The sequence below is a fragment of the Dysidea avara genome, chromosome 7 (genome assembly GCF_963678975.1).
Source record: "Dysidea avara chromosome 7, odDysAvar1.4, whole genome shotgun sequence".
NCBI lineage: Eukaryota > Metazoa > Porifera > Demospongiae > Dictyoceratida > Dysideidae > Dysidea > Dysidea avara.
In genome coordinates this window covers 3,836,756-3,852,741 of record NC_089278.1, presented here as the reverse complement: position 1 = coordinate 3,852,741, position 15,986 = coordinate 3,836,756, and the positions used below count along the sequence as shown (strand labels likewise).

Sequence of the window (15,986 nt, the reverse complement as noted above, 5' to 3'; positions counted from 1 at the left end):
TATATAGAATTATACATTTGAACAAAATATGCGCGCTTATTTGCGGATTTAGATCAGCATAATTGGCAAATACGCATGGCAGCGAAACTAGTTACAGTAAAGAACTTCATAATCGGTGGTCTGGGGTTACGGGCGAGTGCTCCGGAAGGACCAGAACAAGTGGAAAATGACAGCAGCGATGTGAAGATACTGGTTGGAGCGAGCGGGAGTGAAGACGAAGAAGAAGAAGATGATTTTGACATGCGCATCAGCGTAGTCTCCAAACGTGGCACACTATCTAAGTGGACCAACTACCTGCATGGGTGGCAGGATCGATATTTTGTCATAGCAGACGGCATATTATCTTACTACAAATCAGAATTTGATACCAACTACGGCTGTAGGGGATCAGTGAGTGTCCAGAAGGCAATAATATTGGTGAGCTTGTCACAAAACAAAGAATAACAACCAATGAACATATGTTAACAGTTACATGAATTTGACGAGCTACGGTTTGATGTCCGAGTGCATGATTGCACATATTTTTTGAGAGCATCAACTGCAGAGGATAAACAAGGCTGGATTGATGCAATTGAGGCTAATAAGGTACATGTAGATGTTAGAATGTAGTAGAAATAATATGTACCATCTGTCAATAGAAATGGTTGCTTGAAAATGGATTTGATTCCAACTCAATAAGAAGGCAAGGTTCTATCTTGTCCCTCTCACAGTTGTCCATAGCATCAAGCTCATCTCTGAAGGTATGCCTTATTAAACATGTGACAGTTGCTTAGTTACACCTATTGTTTGAGATTATATGGTTGCTGTTGATCCACTACAGAGGAACCATGACCTCCAGGAGAAACTTGCAGAGCTGGAGACTTTTAGAGATATTTTGTGTCGACAGCTCGATAACTTGCTGCCTTACTTTGAATCATTAGGGGGAGAACAATTAACAGGTGTGATGTCAATAATGTGCTAATAATGGTGATGATGATTTAACACTTTTAAGAATAATAGCTTCTAACAAGACTTTGATGTGGACTGTAATTAAACCCTTGTGGTCATACTAATTAATTAGTGAAAATTTATAGCTGCACACATTTATTTCTCTTTAGTTAATTCCAATTCCACATCAAGTTTGGGTGAAGGGGATTCTTCCAATGCCCAGAATTCAGGGGATGAAGATGGTGAGAGACCAACAACCAATCATTTAGAACATAGTCAATCAACCAATAATGTGGTGGAGGAGAGTCCACCAACCATGAAGAGCCAGAGTACTGGTCTAGTTCATACTGTAATCCCGACACATGTACAGTCACGGCATGGTCACCGACGAACTGGAAGTGACCCATTTGCTAATCATGCAGGACAATTCTACAGGATGGGTCGACACTCAATGCAACACAATTTTAACAGAACACACAGTTATTACAACAATGGTCACTCCGTCATTGGTAGCAGCACACCGACAAGCCCTATCTCATCAAGACATGAATTTCGTGGAGAGGTGGCCACTTTCAAGGCCACATCAGCTGGAATTATAGCCACCTTAAATTATTGTATTGAAGTCATGGCTAAGAAGGAAGAGCAATGGCAGAAGAAGTTTGAAAAGGCAAGTGTGCTGGTGAGAAATGTTTATTGCTTTGATACAAATACTTACTTAGGAACAAGAAAGAAGACATAAAGCAGAAATTGCAGCTCATGCTGCAATGAATGGTCCAAGGTCCAGAGCATATCAGTATGCAGGTCCAGATTTTGAGGTGGGGGAGTGGATGTTGTGTCTGTGTATCTTATAATGGTTCTGTACAGGAGGGTCCTCATAGCATTATGAATGAGGAAGAATTCTTCGATGCACTGGAAATTGCTTATCATGATGATGAACTATTAGCGGTGAGAGTTAGATATTTTCCTATATAGAAAAAATCATGTGAATTATTGCAACAGGACAATCCACGTACTGCAGTACCACTAGTATCAGTTTCACCTATGGTTAGTGTACCGTGTAGTTTAGTGTGTGTATGCTAACATTAGTATCTATCTGTTGGATATGTGTAATGTAGATATAGCATGCATACACATGTCATGCTTAAGAACTCTTTTCTGTAAATGTTCCAAGCCCACAAGTCCCTGGCTAATATATACAAGTTATAAGGTTAAAGTTATGAGGTTAAAGATCATCCACTGTTATAAGAACTAAAAAGTTTATTCATTTTACTTGTAAAAGTTAGTACAACACAGCAATGTGACCACTTGAATACCACTGATACCACTCTCCTACTAGCTTGCTGGTGTATAACAAAAGCCTTCCTACATGTCAGACATCACCCACACACATGCTTCACACTTCTGCTAATAGAGTACAAACCTACCCATCATGCTAATCCTGGACTCCACTGTAACATTTGCAGGACAGGTAAACCTTGGTGAACACACAGGTCTACCTGTATTCACTCAAGTGTATATATTGTATGCTAACTTCGTTGTCGTAGTACAAGGTTTACACAATGTGCAATTACACACCATTTTCTACATAGTGAAATCATGCATCCATGATGTGTTTTTTGTTAAGGTTTGTGCGTGTGCGTGTGTCTGAAGTGGCTAGAGCATCAGCCTGGTAGTCAAAAAGTTCCAGAGTTCAATGCATGGTTGTGCCTGTTGCTATTGCTGTTGTTTCCTTGAGCAAGAAACTTTACTCACATGGCTTCAGTCTACCCAGCTGCATAACGGGGACATGGTAGCCCAGTGTCAACGGCAGAAATTGCAACAATGGGTACCTGGTGTTAGCAAATGCCTTGTCTCGCTTAGTGGACAGTTCTCTGGTTACTAGTCCTGCTCAAGACTCTCTAGTGCCTGAATGGTACACAGGCATCCCTTTGCTGGGCAGCAATAAAAAAAAGCACAGCTGCTAAGAGGCTTTATTTTCTTTTGTGTGTAGGTGTGTGTGTACGTGCGTGTGTGCGTGTGCGCATGCATGGGTGTGTTATACTGTTGCATGTATATAGTGTGTATGTGTTCACTTGTGCACATATGCTATGACAGTGTAATTTGTACACATTGTGTATGTAATTGTGCATGTATGCACACACTTGAACATTGTGTTTATTATTGAGAAACAATTGGGCTAAGTTTAGAAAGCAAACTACATGTACAACACACATTCACTACTGGAAGGATTCCCATATAAAAAAAGATGAAAAATAAAGTTTTTATTGGGTGACCTGAAACATACAATGAAATCATAGACTAGACCAAGCAAAACTTTACCAATGAGTACACAACGAAAATACACATTGAAAATTTTGTTGGTTAGTCCCTATGAAAATGTTAAGAAAACAAAAAAATTCATTGGGACCACCCAATGAAACTTTTTCAAATCTTTTAGTTGGGTTTTCAAGGCCAACTTGTATGTTCTTAAGGTACTGTGTGATTTGTTTTAGACACCAAATGAAAATATTCCAGCAAAGATTGAGCATGAAAGCTTCAGTGGGAAAACACATAGATTGACGTCTCTGGTAAGTTTAATCCCTTCTGTTACCATGGCTACATCATTGGTATGGTCAGGTTGATGAGAAAGTTGAAGAGTACTCAAAGTATCTATTTGAGCCAGTCGATATTAATTGGAGTATGGTGTACGAAGATGGTGACATGACAGTTAGTGCTTCTTGTTGCATTTAGATCTGTGTCACTGTTGCTTGGTGTAGGTTTATCGAAGAGATCTTGAAGAAGGAGGCGTGGTTGTAGACCCCCTTAAGGCACAGCACACTGTGCAGGTGAGCCACACCCTCTTATGACATCATTTAAAGTTGTTCAATCATGTCATACTCCATATAGGGTATCTCAGCATTTGAGGTAATAAGATATTTCTTCAGTGAGGACACCAGAATGGAGTGGGAAGGTGAGGGTTCATTATTGTACTTCACTGTCTTTGGTGTTTCATGTACTCTCATTTTCCTCATTTCTGTAGGGACACTGGAGTCTGTAAAGCAAGTTGAGATGCTAACTGAGGATACAATCATATATCACCAACTGCACAAACGTGTGTGGCCGTCAACCCAACGTGAAACGCTGTTCGCTTCTCATCTTTGTTCTTTAACTAATGCTCCTCGTCCTGACAATATGGTAGGGCGTACATGGATGGTATGCAACTTCTCCATTAACAGAGATGACTTCCCAGTAAGTGGATTGCTGTTGACTGTTTTGGTTTGTTTGCATGAGTACAAGGCCTTGTTTTAGGTGTGTAACTTTTGTACTTATTTGGTGTTGTGGTTTTGGGAAGCAAGTGTATGGCTTTTAAGTGGTGGTGTACTTTCATTGCACCTTATTGTAACATCATGTAGAAGTGTCATTATACCTCAGCAAATTATGTCATGGTTGATGTGTGTTATTGTAATCCCTTCATATCTGTTCTGGTATGGAGTGTGATTCTGGAGCAAAATAACTAGATGTATGTACGTAAGTATGTATGTATGTATGTATGTATGTACGTAAGTGCTGCGTATGTATATTATGTATATGTATGTATGTACTGTGTATACTCCTCCTATATGGAAGAACGGCTATGCCGAATATAGGAGTTTAAAACCAAATTCAAATTCAATTCAAATTCAACTAGAGTATCAGCTTTGTAGTACTTTGATTCTAAATAACTGTACTTAAAATTCCTGGGTGCAATTCTAGTCTCATGTTGCCAGACCATAAGGCACCAATCAATATTGATATACTGATTATAAGTACTGACAGTAATTGTTTTGGTGACACAACTCATAGTCAGTTCTACTGGAATACAGCAGGGTGCACAGCATATAGTATGTTCACGTTGAGCTGAATCCTGAAAAACAGCTAAAAAAATTTTCTCGACAGAGTTAACATTTCAGCCAACCAGATGATTATTGGTAACAGCAAAGGTGTCAACAACAGACACGTACGGTTTGGCTCCATCACAAATTCGGGAAAGGGCTGTAATGGACACTGTACTTATATGGCTTCCACATAGGAAATGTATTGTGAAAATTTTGATTGGCCGTAAATGTTATGTCAAACATTTGAGCAAAAAGATTTTGAAACATTTTTAGCGGGTCAAGCAGTACTACAAATGAGCCAAATTTCAAGATTGAGTGTAATCGCATCCATGAGTTATTAAATGTTTTTGAGGATTCAGCTCAACATGAACATGCTATAGCTGAGGGTGCAGTGATGGTAGCTGTTTCCATAGACACCTAAACTTAGTGTTGGGGTTATACCAAGTACAGCTGGCACAAGTGACAGGTTATTACACTCATTACACGCCACTACTGTCCCTTAGCAACAGTAACTGTTTGTCACCAAGCTGAGCTGTTTGTACTAATTGCTTGCACAATGCAACACTAACTATTGTATAATTACACACTAATTTGTCTTATGTTGTTTTTGTCACTTTTTTGACCAGTTGCTGTGTACTCTTTTAGATAACTAATAATTTTATCCGTGCCACACTCTACGTTGGCATGGTCTGTCAAACAATTGCTAATCGTCCAATTGACAAGGGACAGGAATCAGAATTAACAAGAGACGATGTTTCATGTCGGATCATCTATGCAGCAAATGGTATGATAGTTTGCATTAAATCTGTGTGAATTTTTGTTACGTTATATTTTATAGTTAACCCTGGTGGGTGGGCACCTCCAACTGTTGTGAGAACAATTGCCAAACGAGAACTAACCAAGTTTTTACGAACTTTTACTGATTTTGTATCAAAAGCAACCATGAACACTCCTTTGACTCTCTGATCACTACTACTGTGCTGTCAGTTTTTAAATATTATTATTATTAAAATAAAATTGTATAATTTTGACACTCACTCACATGTAAAGTGTTTATCAGATCTATACACACTCTTTACAATATATTTTGTACTGCATTATGTTGCACAAAATATTAATAAAACGAGTTTTGTTTATATTTGATTGTGGGATACAACAGATGGAAAGCGATGAAACGATGGTGGATGGTTCTACTGTCCCAAAAGACGACCACGTTAATAGTTCAAGCTGTAGCAAGGACGATGTAAGCAAGATGGAAGTGGAACAGTCAACGCGAGAAGACAGAACGCTAACGGACCATTTGAACAAGAGACTTCTGGAACAGTTTATGCAGAAATTGGACAGCAACGACCCGTCCTTCCCTAAAGTAGGTCGTATAGACACCTCAGAACCTGAAGACGACGAGAACTTAAGAAACGGTGTGCAACAATTAGAAATGAATAGCAATAAATGATTTTAAATGACGGCGATTGAATTATACATTCTGAAAATTAAGTCAATTTGTCTACACTGTCATTGAAGTATTGTAGTAGCAGGATTTTGAGGTCAACAGACAACTGGCGAACTAGCTGCAGCTGAACATCATGAAAACTGTTTGGAATGTGTTTTGCTTGGCACTGATTGACAATAGGTAACCATGACAACATTTTATCCACTTTTGGATCTGATGCTGACAGTTCACACAGTATTAATAGCGTTGTCAGTACAACTAGGAAAATCCTAAGAAAAAAAACCCATTTAAAACAGGTACTAGCTAACATTTTCAAACTGCTTACATCAATATCATCAAGACGTTCACCAGGTTTGTAGCTGTGCAGTGTTTGTACAGAGATTTCACCACTACATTAAACTTGTCTACACTGATACCTAAAATGGGACAGTAATAAATTTATATGGTATAAACGCAAGCCAGTTAGTACTTACCATTTTCAGGATGTGCAATGTTTTCTTGTAATACAGGTACAGCTTGTGTTGTTGATCTCTTTCTAATAGCAGTGTTCTCTACCACTGATTCTTTTGTAAAACTTGATATTCTTGATTTAGAGTCTACGCTGGTATCAGTTTGACTACCAGTGCTATCATTATCTGATGAATAGTTTACAGGTGGAGGTAACTTAATTGAAACATCTTCAGTAGAAGTGGCAAGTTCTTCAGTAAAGTAGTCACTGGCTTCGTCTGAAATGTTTCCCTTGGCTTCCTTAGCTTTAACGGTACTTTGCTCAGAACCAGAAGGAAGAGAACTTGTGCTATCTGTTCCATTTTCCTTCATAGCAAGGTTGGGATGTGGTGTTTCTTCCATCAAGGAGCTCATGCTTGATCCTGTGGACAAGCTCAAATGCTTGTATAGTGCCTCAGGTGATAGGGCCTAATTAGATAAACACATAAAACCACCTGATACACTGGAAGAAGCCATTAGTGGTAACCCATTAGAAGGCTTCTGCTAATGCCATCAAACAATGTTCACAAATTGTACAACTCACATTATCCATTAGTACATTCTGCCACACTTTAAATAAATGGTTGAATGTTTGATTTCTGTTTTTAAATGAACTGAACACAAACTGCAAAGTAAAATTTTGAATCATTGCAAATACACAATATGTGAGTAATCCAATTTTACCTTTCTTCCATTAGCACAGATAGTTAACGCATTTGGTAGCAGTAGTACCACCCGACGCTTTAAAACTGATGTGATATTTTTAAAGGAAATAGTCAGCTATAAAGGAAGATAAGAGCTCAAAGCAGAAACCTACACACACCACTACATCTCATAGCAACAAATTAATAAACCATTTACTTATTTTTGTTTGGTCTCACCTGATTTCCCCACCCTAGCACGCTAGAGTGAAAGCAAAGTCGCTGAGGTGTTATGTATAGCCGGCCCCGGATGACTATATCTTTGTGATAAGTACAGGAATAATCTACAACCAATTCACACTTATTACACAGGTAAAAATATTAAATAACACTTCGACACCTTTCAATAATAATTCATCATCTTCGAGGTCTTTGGTAAATATTCGATGCAGGTCCTCCTGCCGTTTTAACTCTTTAGCGGACTACAGAGTAAACAAAATTTTATGCTAGGCACAACATCATTTAAAATACAGCTTTCTACGTATTATATATACCGGTAGTACCAAGTTTTTTTTTTAATTATGAACTGGAAACTTACTCGTATCATTTCTCCACAGCAAAAACTTGCATTTGACGTCCTCTCGCTCGCGTCACCATTGAATAAGGCCACCTCAGGCGACATCGCTTTTAAAAGGGGTGGTGTGACATGACATGACTTCACGTGTGATTTTTAGAATGTCGGAAATACAATTACGCAATCTCAAAACATACACAAAACTCCTACGTAAAGTCTAAAAGTACACCACTAAAAATTAATGATGTCATCACACATGAACTCTTGATCACACTATTGGATAAGAAGCACACTCCGCTAGCCCGCACATGTTTACTCCACGCTTAATCCAAAAGTACCTGCAATGAATTAGCTAAATAAATAGCTACACACGCACATGTTGCTGTACCCATCTATTCCAAACTTAGTGCCCCAGGAATTCTTTACAATCCAGTAAGGTTCTCCATCAGCTGTTTGGTTGTAGCCCACTGCCAAAACTGCAGAGACAACATCAATTCACAACAAGCTACCAAGCTTCAAATTAAACTGCATACAACAGTTGTGTACATAAATATATTTAGCAAAGCGTCCACAATTTCATGGAGCTGTGCCATCAGACTCCCAACTTCTTGAATCAAAAATTTCCACGCGAGTCAGACCATTAAATACAATGGTGTTTTGCAGACTAAAGCAAAAAACAGACTACCAACCCATTCTGGGATTTTGTGTTTCATTAGTACCAGTTTAGTCCACCACTGTTATGGCATTACTTCAAACAGCCAGGGCAGCCAATACACCCCCTGTATTTGAATGAGTGGAATCTCTCTCATAAGGAAGGATAGTCCCCACAGACGACTTCTCTACCAAAGCTGTTTTTTTTTTAAAAATCATGTGACCTGAGGAGTTTATGAATGAAGTAAAACTTACCAGCATGATTAACATTTTGACTTCCATCCTTGCACCGTTTGCTATGTAACAATGGAAATACCAAATGGGTAAACAAGGTCATACACACACCTTGAATAAACACCCTTCTTATAAAACCTGAAGTCTGAGGATACATCATAGCAAATGCTAACAGGACCAACATTAGCTACAGCATCAAGGATCATATCCTCATCTTTCTGTGTAGGTCGTTGTACATACAAACATAACAGCAACCACTGTTGATAACCAACTTCAGTTATGTTCACTTGGCTGCTCACAGTTGCTGCCACTTTGTCCGTCTTGAAGCTACATGTTTCATCCTGAAATATTTTTTCAACAAGGAAATGAACAATTAAGTCATGAAGCAAACAGTCTTCTGTAATTCAACCCAAGTTTACTCAAGTATGCAAACACTAATCAAATGTGGGCAGGTGTGTACTCTACACATCCAGGGTGATGCAGCAGTCAACTCACATGTGCCCGATAAGGGTAATCCTTTTCAGACTCCAGGCCACCATTGTAATGAATATATTCAAATGCTTGGGATGGAAGCCCTCTAGGAACAATATAAAAACAAGTCAATTACAGTGTCAGTACACACACAATACAACACCAACTAGACAACAATGAGTAATGTAATGACTGACCCACGACAACCATGGTTGTTGAAGGCTCCAGCACAATCAATCAACTGCTGTTCTGACTATAAAACAAGGAAATGCATTTTTTGCTGTATTTGATGAGCATACCAGTGATATTAAATTAGAGGTCTTGATAGCATGGTGGGACTCAACGCTACCAGTAGTAGAAAATGTCCAGCAGCTTCCACACTGACCCTGAAGAGGAACATATTATAGTATTAATCATGGAATTCAGTTTCTATAAAACCCTACCAACTATTTTTGTACACAAAAATTAGCTTCAGCCATACCATGTGTACATTGAATCACTACATATGAGGCTACACATTGCAGGCATCACCTGATTCTTGACGGGTGTAACTACACCTTTCTCCCTCCAGTCAACAGCTTCTGGAACTGGCTGCCCAGTTATTTGATGGCTGCCAACTTTAGTAGCTGAACAATGCTGTGTACACAGAACAAATACAGCACTATCTTGTTCACAACACAACTGACCTGTGGATCCATCAGATAAATGGATTTGAACTCATCAAAAGTCATATCAGCAAACTGATTGGCCTCCACTATTTTAACAATACATATTTATATTGTACATGAGTTGACGTACGCTCATAGGAATTCTGCTGGTTATTTATCCAGTCAATATAGAGCGCATTGTCCATGAAGATCTTCAACCTCTTCTCATACTCTACATCACTGTCATAAGTACGGTCATACTATGTGGAAGATATTTATATAACTCTAATTCGTGAGAATTGATGTTGGCATGTTACCTCCAGCATCCACTCATCAAATAAAACTTTGAAGTCATCTATGAATAATTCACAGACCATAACAAAACCATTTTGAAATTAGAGAAGTTGTAGTAACTCAGACAAAATGCATAACTTGGAAGCATGATAGATGACAGAATGATAGTTTATAACCACATGCAGGCATGCATGGTTGGTTTCATCTTAAACCTTATTCCTCGTAACCCCAGCAGGTCAAGAGAATGTAAGAGAACACCAACAGGTAGCATTTAGTTACTACCATACACTACAACACATGTAGACATTTTTAAGGTAATAGAAATCCAGTATTGTTATAGTTGATGTAACAAGCATTGGCTTTTGGTATCTTCCGATCACTGTGTTTCTAAGACCATCAGACAATAGTGCACAAACACATGATTATACACACAGCAGAAAACTACATTGCCTATGGATTCTATTGGCAATAGTTTATCAACATTACTGGGTGCAACAGAATTTGTTAGGTGTCTTGTGATGCAATTATACTATCTATATTAGTATGTATAAAAATGACAGCATCACTTTCAACAGCTATTCAGTTTGGCCATTAGCAATATTATACAAGCTTCCAGGTTATTTGATTGTACTTTCAAATCTATAATGAAAGTGGATTGTAGGTATTACTCAATACTTACATAACTTTCAGATTAATATGAGTTCACTATATACTATTTTTATACCATTACATATGGGAAGCCATTTGCAAGTATCAAGCATTACATCACATGCCTACACCACAGAACCAAGCACAGAAATTATAGTTGATCTTCCTCAGGTATTGCAAGCTAACCAAATGTACTTACTTTAATTTGTACTTACTTAGAGATACACCTTGTGACGAAAGAAATTGACTCGCCTTACAAAAAAACCACAGACGCTTGCTGTATTGAGCTTACTATTGGTGAAGTAAATCAGATATAAAGTGCAGGATGAGACTCCAAAGGCTTGACAAAGTTGACCATGCCAGTTGAATATGACTCGATCAGCATTAGATTTCTAGAACGTGTGTACAACAGAATATGGTCCATAGCACTCAGTAGTGTGCTAGCCAGTTCCCCCACACATGCACTTATAAATGGATAAGCGCTATGCAAAGATGACATCTGGATCCAGAAGCAAAAATTGCTCTTGAGACTACTGTACAGAACACTGATCGGTATGAAAATTAACTGTTAATTAAGTTTATCTAACTCACGAGATGTAAAAGGATTTTCAACAAGATGTTTCAAAGCTCCAGCAGACGGATGTGACATTTCTTTCACAGCTGTTGGTAGCACGAATCAAGAAATTATTATACTGTGTTACAAGTGATATACAGGGAAGTAAAACAGCAGCAAGAAGAAATGTCCAAAACGACTAATTATTATTATTATCTATGGACAATTTAATATGTGTATAAACACACAAGAGTTAATAGGCCAGTGGCCTTCAAGTCACAAGTCAAGGTGAAAATTTGCCCAGTCAAATGACTTTGATTGCAGTAGCAGAAATTTACAATGCGTGTCTAGTGTCTACGTGACACCCCTTGTTTTAGCGGTGAAATCCTGGGATAAAAGTCCTTTCTTTGGCCCTTTTCTGTTTCACTTTATTGTTAGCTAGGTTAAGTAATTTTCCTTAAGTCTCCAGTTCTAGTTTTCTAGGTTAGGTTAATCCTAAGGCTGCAGCACATGTTGCTGTTAGACCTTCAGTGCTGGCCACTGTAAGCTTTAATAATAATATGCTAGAGTATGAAACTTCAAATGTTGCTTGATGTTTCTAAAATGCTGTTTACTAGTAGATGCTCCTCACTTTTCTATAAAAATACACTTATTAAGGACCTGGGCTATACATCTGCAGCAAATATATACACAGTAGGGATATAATTGTTTTACTGTGATTTAATATCATGCACTACTCCAGCTTGTTTCAGTACTTTTTATCTATGGGCTATGAAAATTCCTCAGTTAACTTTTTTTTGTAAATAATTATTATGGCTGGTGAACCCACGCATATCGCATCAAAAGAAAGAAATGGTGCCGTGCGCCCCAGATATATTAATTATCATCTGAAAAGTGAAGTACCATATATGTGATACAATTGGCAGTGATTTTAATTTAGCAGTTTGGCGAATCGTGGTATAAAATGCCAAATTAAAATCACTGCCAAATCTTAATAATTATGTTTAATTACTTTGTGGTGAGCACATGGCACTGTAGAAATATTTCAAGCGAGCCAACAGTGAACCAACAGAAGATGTAAGGAAATCTTTGCCTACACCAAAAGAAATCAAGAAGGTAGATGAGGCAGTAGCAAAGTCCCTAGAAGAAGAAAAGCGAAATCTAGAGGAAAGTACAATGTTTACAGCGATGCTGAAATTGGAAAGTATGTAGCTGAAAATGGTGCAACAAATGCTGCAAAGCACTTCTATACAGCACAACAACTCTTTGCCAATGAAAGGTGTCCAGATGGCTTTACAAACATGGAAACTGGTCACACTCGAATGTTTCCATCTTCAAAAACTGCTGCTAAGAATATACTAGCTATCTATGAATACCATCATGACTTCATTGGTGCATGCATGTGATTTTAAAAATTCTACAGGGCACGATTTGCCAAACTAAAAGCTTGCTATCATCCGATTCGCTAAACTTGATGCTCGCCAATTGTACCATGCATATGGTATCCATTATGCTTCGTTGTCAGCTATGTTCAAACCCATTACACAGTAGTACGAATCAAGAACTATTCAAATAGCACCTCTGCAATCAAAGTAGCCACTATGAAAATACTGACGATTTCCAATACGAAAGGAAGCCATCATGTGCTACCGCCAAACCAACACTTCGCTGTCAGAAGAGATGAATGCGATGTCAGCAAAGATGAATGGGACACAAAGGAGAACACTGAAGAATGTATTGTACGTACTGCAAGGCACCTCTCGGGCCGAAGCAACGTCAAACAGTGAAAAAATTAAGCCTGTAGCCTTAGCCCCATTGTCGAGTTACACTTGTCATCAGTCAGTCAGTCCGTCAGTTACTCAGTCAGTCACTAGAAAAATCCGCTAAATAATTTTTTTTAAAATTCCGTAGCAACTAGTTGAAAGCATTTCGAGTCGATCTGAAGGCTTGTTTGGGCTTAGTTTTGCCTAACCAATACTGCCTCATTGTTGTCAGTGAAAATTGAGACTGGTTTTTGGGTGATGTTATTTCATGGGCTACGCCTACTCCTTTGTGGTCCCTACTGTTATACTGTATGATAATTTCTAATCTGTTGGACCACCAACCCTCAATCCTGCAAACTAAAGGGCTCCCACAACCATCAAAGTAGTTGAAAAAGGCGGACATGGTCGTAGACGGACAGTTTCCAAAACACACTTTTACATTTAAAGTTTTGTGGATTTTAACTCTTTATCTTGGCCCTTGACCCACTGTAGCACTACTTTTACCTTGGACACAAACTGATCTGTCTGTGTGACATCCCTTACTTAAGACCATGCAGTTTGATTTAATTGATTTAGTGACATATTAAATGCAACACATACACAAAGAATTGAGTCATCTCTAAAATTCAGATTTCCTTCCTGGTTGGTCTAGAACAAGTGGCATCTACTATTTTTACACCATTACGTTATCACAGGAAGTACATGAATACAAACACAAAATTACGTCACAAGTCAGCCCACCTTGGTTATGAGGGATATAAGGGTAGAAGGGAAGGAATGGCTGACCCTCCTCACAGTCCCCAGGTATTGCAAGCAGGGAGCAGGAAAGCAATGAAAATAACCAAACGTACTTCATAACGGCGATAATACTGTTGGAAACGAACACCCAACCTCGTGATTAATACAGCAACCTTCTAATTTAACCGCACAATCACGCTTGCAATCACGTGTTATAATCATACGCTAGGCGTATACAGATTTTCGATCAAGCAATGGCGGGGAGTTCAAAAGACCACTACGACAGTATCTTACAAAACTCGTATGATACTCTTCACACATATGTTAGCTCTGGCGGGTGGTCCGTTGTAAAACAAACGGTATGGAGCCATTGGTATGTATTATATCACGTGTCATTCATTGTGCTTTGTTAATTAGGGTGGAATTACTGTTAGCTCAATGCCATCAGATAATGGAATTAAAATGTAATGGAGGTTTTTAATTCTTTTGTGATACGTTCGCACTAGTCTTGTACCTTGTCCTTGCTGTACTGGTGCCATACTGTGCTGTATTATGCACTCTACTGAGCTCTGAAGCTGCGGGGGTGTATATGTAGCCCCAGCACAGCAAGGGCCTGTGATGCACCAGTCCAGGGTACACTGCATACGCATGACGTTTTTCTAGTTACAAGGCAGTTGGAGAGATAACCACAACTCCTCAGATGACATTGGAGTACCTTATTCCTGGCCCTGGTAGGGTCCGTAGAAAGTGGGATCATTCTGTTAAGGTTTAGTGCCAAAAAATCTGTACTTATATTGTTGTTGTTATACAGGACTGGAACCTTGTTGAAACTGTTAATGAGGTATGTAGACCTGCATGTTTAAATAACTATCATTTATTGTGTTGGAATTTTAATGCAGTCTTCAATTGTTCTCCAAAGCATTACTAAAAGTTATGCTTGGGGGCTCATTAGCTCCAGAGATTTTGTGGACTTGATAAAATGGGGCTGTGTAGAAGACTCAGGCTTATATTATACTTGTGGTATGAGTTCAGTAGCTACTTATGCGTGCAAAACGAATTTTATTTAGTTTAAGTAGCTCATGGAATTGATCACCCTTCTTGTCCGGAAAGTTCTAGTTACGTGAGAGGATGGAATTACCCATGTGGAATGTTATGCTACCCAACAGACAAGTATAGTAATACCATATTTGGTGATGAACATACTTTACTTTGCTCCATTTGTAGTGGCAAGACCAAGATGTATTACATGCTGCAGTGTGATATTAGAGGTTACTTACCAACTAGTTTGGTTGAATCGAGCATACCATCTTCCATGGTTGATGTGTATTCAGGCTTACAAGGAGCTGTAGATGCTGAATTACTATCATCTCATTAATAAGCTTATATTTATTTATTAATTTAACACTAATATATTAAATTATTTGTATATTGGATGAAATTTCAGTACCAGTATATAGCTACATAAATTTCAATCAATATTTCAGTGAACCTCCTTGCATGTAGGTACATGTGTATGGTGAATATTGATTGTAGTGAAATAGATAGCTGTCAGCTTTAGTAGTTGAACAATGCTTTTAACACAGATAAGTTCTTGTATGCAACTGATAGCTAAGCTGGGAATCCATCAGGTCAGCAAACTAATTGACCTCGATCCGCTATCATGTAATATCTTTAAGAGATAGCCTATAAGCAAGGATTTTACTTTATCTGATATGAAGATGATTTAAGGTTGAACATTTCCATTTCCACTGTTTTCAATTTATCTTTCCTTCCTGAGGAGGAAATTGGAAACTGGAAATTAAATGTTGAAGAACTCTAGCAGTGTATGTCTTAGACAATGGCCTGTGTGACTGGATTTTGTTAGGAATCCACAAAGTATACAATTTGTTTGTCTAAGTTTGTGGCCTGCAATGTGTACACTACAGGTCTCTTACCAGAATAGCATATTTTGCAAACATCAAAACATTCTCTGAATGCCATGCATGTGTAGTAATGCTGTTAGCACTGAGCATGAGTATTTCATGTATATATACTGTGATTATAGACAATGGCATT

At 38.4% G+C, this 15,986-nt stretch overlaps 4 protein-coding genes across 8 annotated transcripts; 2 read left to right on the top strand and 2 right to left on the bottom strand.

The window, feature by feature from the left end:
* The first annotated feature begins 7 nt into the window (after positions 1-7).
* LOC136262338 (ceramide transfer protein-like) lies at positions 8-6,296 on the top strand. Its single transcript, XM_066056571.1, has 15 exons — positions 8-417; positions 469-585; positions 639-740; positions 821-938; positions 1,098-1,594; positions 1,647-1,742; positions 1,792-1,872; positions 1,927-1,971; positions 3,420-3,494; positions 3,544-3,633; positions 3,684-3,752; positions 3,814-3,877; positions 3,947-4,155; positions 5,427-5,565; positions 5,620-6,296. The coding sequence occupies exons 1-15, from the start codon at positions 76-78 to the stop codon at positions 5,745-5,747; spliced, it is 2,172 nt and encodes a 723-aa protein (XP_065912643.1). The 5' UTR covers positions 8-75; the 3' UTR covers positions 5,748-6,296.
* On the bottom strand, positions 5,909-8,098 carry LOC136262339 (protein Aster-C-like). Its single transcript, XM_066056572.1, has 8 exons — positions 7,957-8,098; positions 7,759-7,840; positions 7,599-7,702; positions 7,402-7,497; positions 7,262-7,342; positions 6,705-7,146; positions 6,557-6,647; positions 5,909-6,500 (listed from the first exon to the last, which is right to left on the bottom strand). Exons 1-8 carry the CDS (start codon positions 8,038-8,040, stop codon positions 6,272-6,274), a joined length of 1,209 nt encoding a protein of 402 aa, XP_065912644.1. The 5' UTR covers positions 8,041-8,098; the 3' UTR covers positions 5,909-6,271.
* Positions 8,066-14,162, bottom strand: LOC136262340 (pro-cathepsin H-like). 3 transcript variants are annotated; one of them, XM_066056573.1, is made up of 13 exons: positions 13,935-14,148; positions 10,253-10,290; positions 10,087-10,195; positions 9,975-10,042; positions 9,820-9,924; positions 9,588-9,674; positions 9,486-9,541; positions 9,313-9,394; positions 9,090-9,158; positions 8,929-9,035; positions 8,839-8,879; positions 8,321-8,408; positions 8,066-8,270 (listed from the first exon to the last, which is right to left on the bottom strand). In XM_066056573.1, exons 1-13 carry the CDS (start codon positions 14,047-14,049, stop codon positions 8,201-8,203), a joined length of 1,035 nt encoding a protein of 344 aa, XP_065912645.1. In that variant the 5' UTR covers positions 14,050-14,148; the 3' UTR covers positions 8,066-8,200. The 3 variants fall into 3 exon arrangements, with proteins under 3 accessions (XP_065912645.1, XP_065912647.1, XP_065912646.1); XM_066056575.1 differs by lacking the exons at positions 8,066-8,270; positions 8,321-8,408 and adding exons at positions 8,415-8,596; positions 8,652-8,780 and having other exon boundaries at positions 13,935-14,162; XM_066056574.1 differs by lacking the exons at positions 8,066-8,270; positions 8,321-8,408 and adding an exon at positions 8,415-8,780 and having other exon boundaries at positions 13,935-14,162.
* LOC136262341 (stAR-related lipid transfer protein 5-like) lies at positions 12,478-15,409 on the top strand. 3 transcript variants are annotated; one of them, XM_066056578.1, is made up of 7 exons: positions 12,479-14,304; positions 14,349-14,395; positions 14,595-14,697; positions 14,743-14,772; positions 14,831-14,951; positions 15,008-15,101; positions 15,156-15,409. In XM_066056578.1, exons 1-7 carry the CDS (start codon positions 14,293-14,295, stop codon positions 15,304-15,306), a joined length of 558 nt encoding a protein of 185 aa, XP_065912650.1. In that variant the 5' UTR covers positions 12,479-14,292; the 3' UTR covers positions 15,307-15,409. The 3 variants fall into 3 exon arrangements, with proteins under 3 accessions (XP_065912649.1, XP_065912650.1, XP_065912648.1); XM_066056576.1 differs by having other exon boundaries at positions 12,482-14,290; XM_066056577.1 differs by lacking the exon at positions 14,349-14,395 and having other exon boundaries at positions 12,478-14,304.
* The last annotated feature ends 577 nt before the right edge of the window (positions 15,410-15,986 follow it).

Coding starts and splice junctions, on each gene's coding strand:
- LOC136262338 (XM_066056571.1), top strand. CDS start 76: ATGGCAGCGAAACTAGTTACAGTAAAGAACTTCATAATCGGTGGTCTG. Junction 586..638: donor ATGCAATTGAGGCTAATAAG/GTACATGTAGAT, acceptor ATCTGTCAATAG/AAATGGTTGCTTGAAAATGG. Junction 3,753..3,813: donor AGGCACAGCACACTGTGCAG/GTGAGCCACACC, acceptor TACTCCATATAG/GGTATCTCAGCATTTGAGGT.
- LOC136262339 (XM_066056572.1), bottom strand. CDS start 8,040: ATGTCGCCTGAGGTGGCCTTATTCAATGGTGACGCGAGCGAGAGGACG. Junction 7,841..7,956: donor GCTGTGGAGAAATGATACGA/GTAAGTTTCCAG, acceptor TTTACTCTGTAG/TCCGCTAAAGAGTTAAAACG. Junction 7,498..7,598: donor TGCTAGGGTGGGGAAATCAG/GTGAGACCAAAC, acceptor CTTCCTTTATAG/CTGACTATTTCCTTTAAAAA.
- LOC136262340 (XM_066056573.1), bottom strand. CDS start 14,049: ATGAAGTACGTTTGGTTATTTTCATTGCTTTCCTGCTCCCTGCTTGCA. Junction 10,196..10,252: donor TTGATGAGTGGATGCTGGAG/GTAACATGCCAA, acceptor TCTTCCACATAG/TATGACCGTACTTATGACAG. Junction 10,043..10,086: donor CCAGCAGAATTCCTATGAGC/GTACGTCAACTC, acceptor TTGTTAAAATAG/TGGAGGCCAATCAGTTTGCT.
- LOC136262341 (XM_066056576.1), top strand. CDS start 14,186: ATGGCGGGGAGTTCAAAAGACCACTACGACAGTATCTTACAAAACTCG. Junction 14,773..14,830: donor TTGTTGAAACTGTTAATGAG/GTATGTAGACCT, acceptor ATTTTAATGCAG/TCTTCAATTGTTCTCCAAAG. Junction 14,952..15,007: donor AGGCTTATATTATACTTGTG/GTATGAGTTCAG, acceptor TAGTTTAAGTAG/CTCATGGAATTGATCACCCT.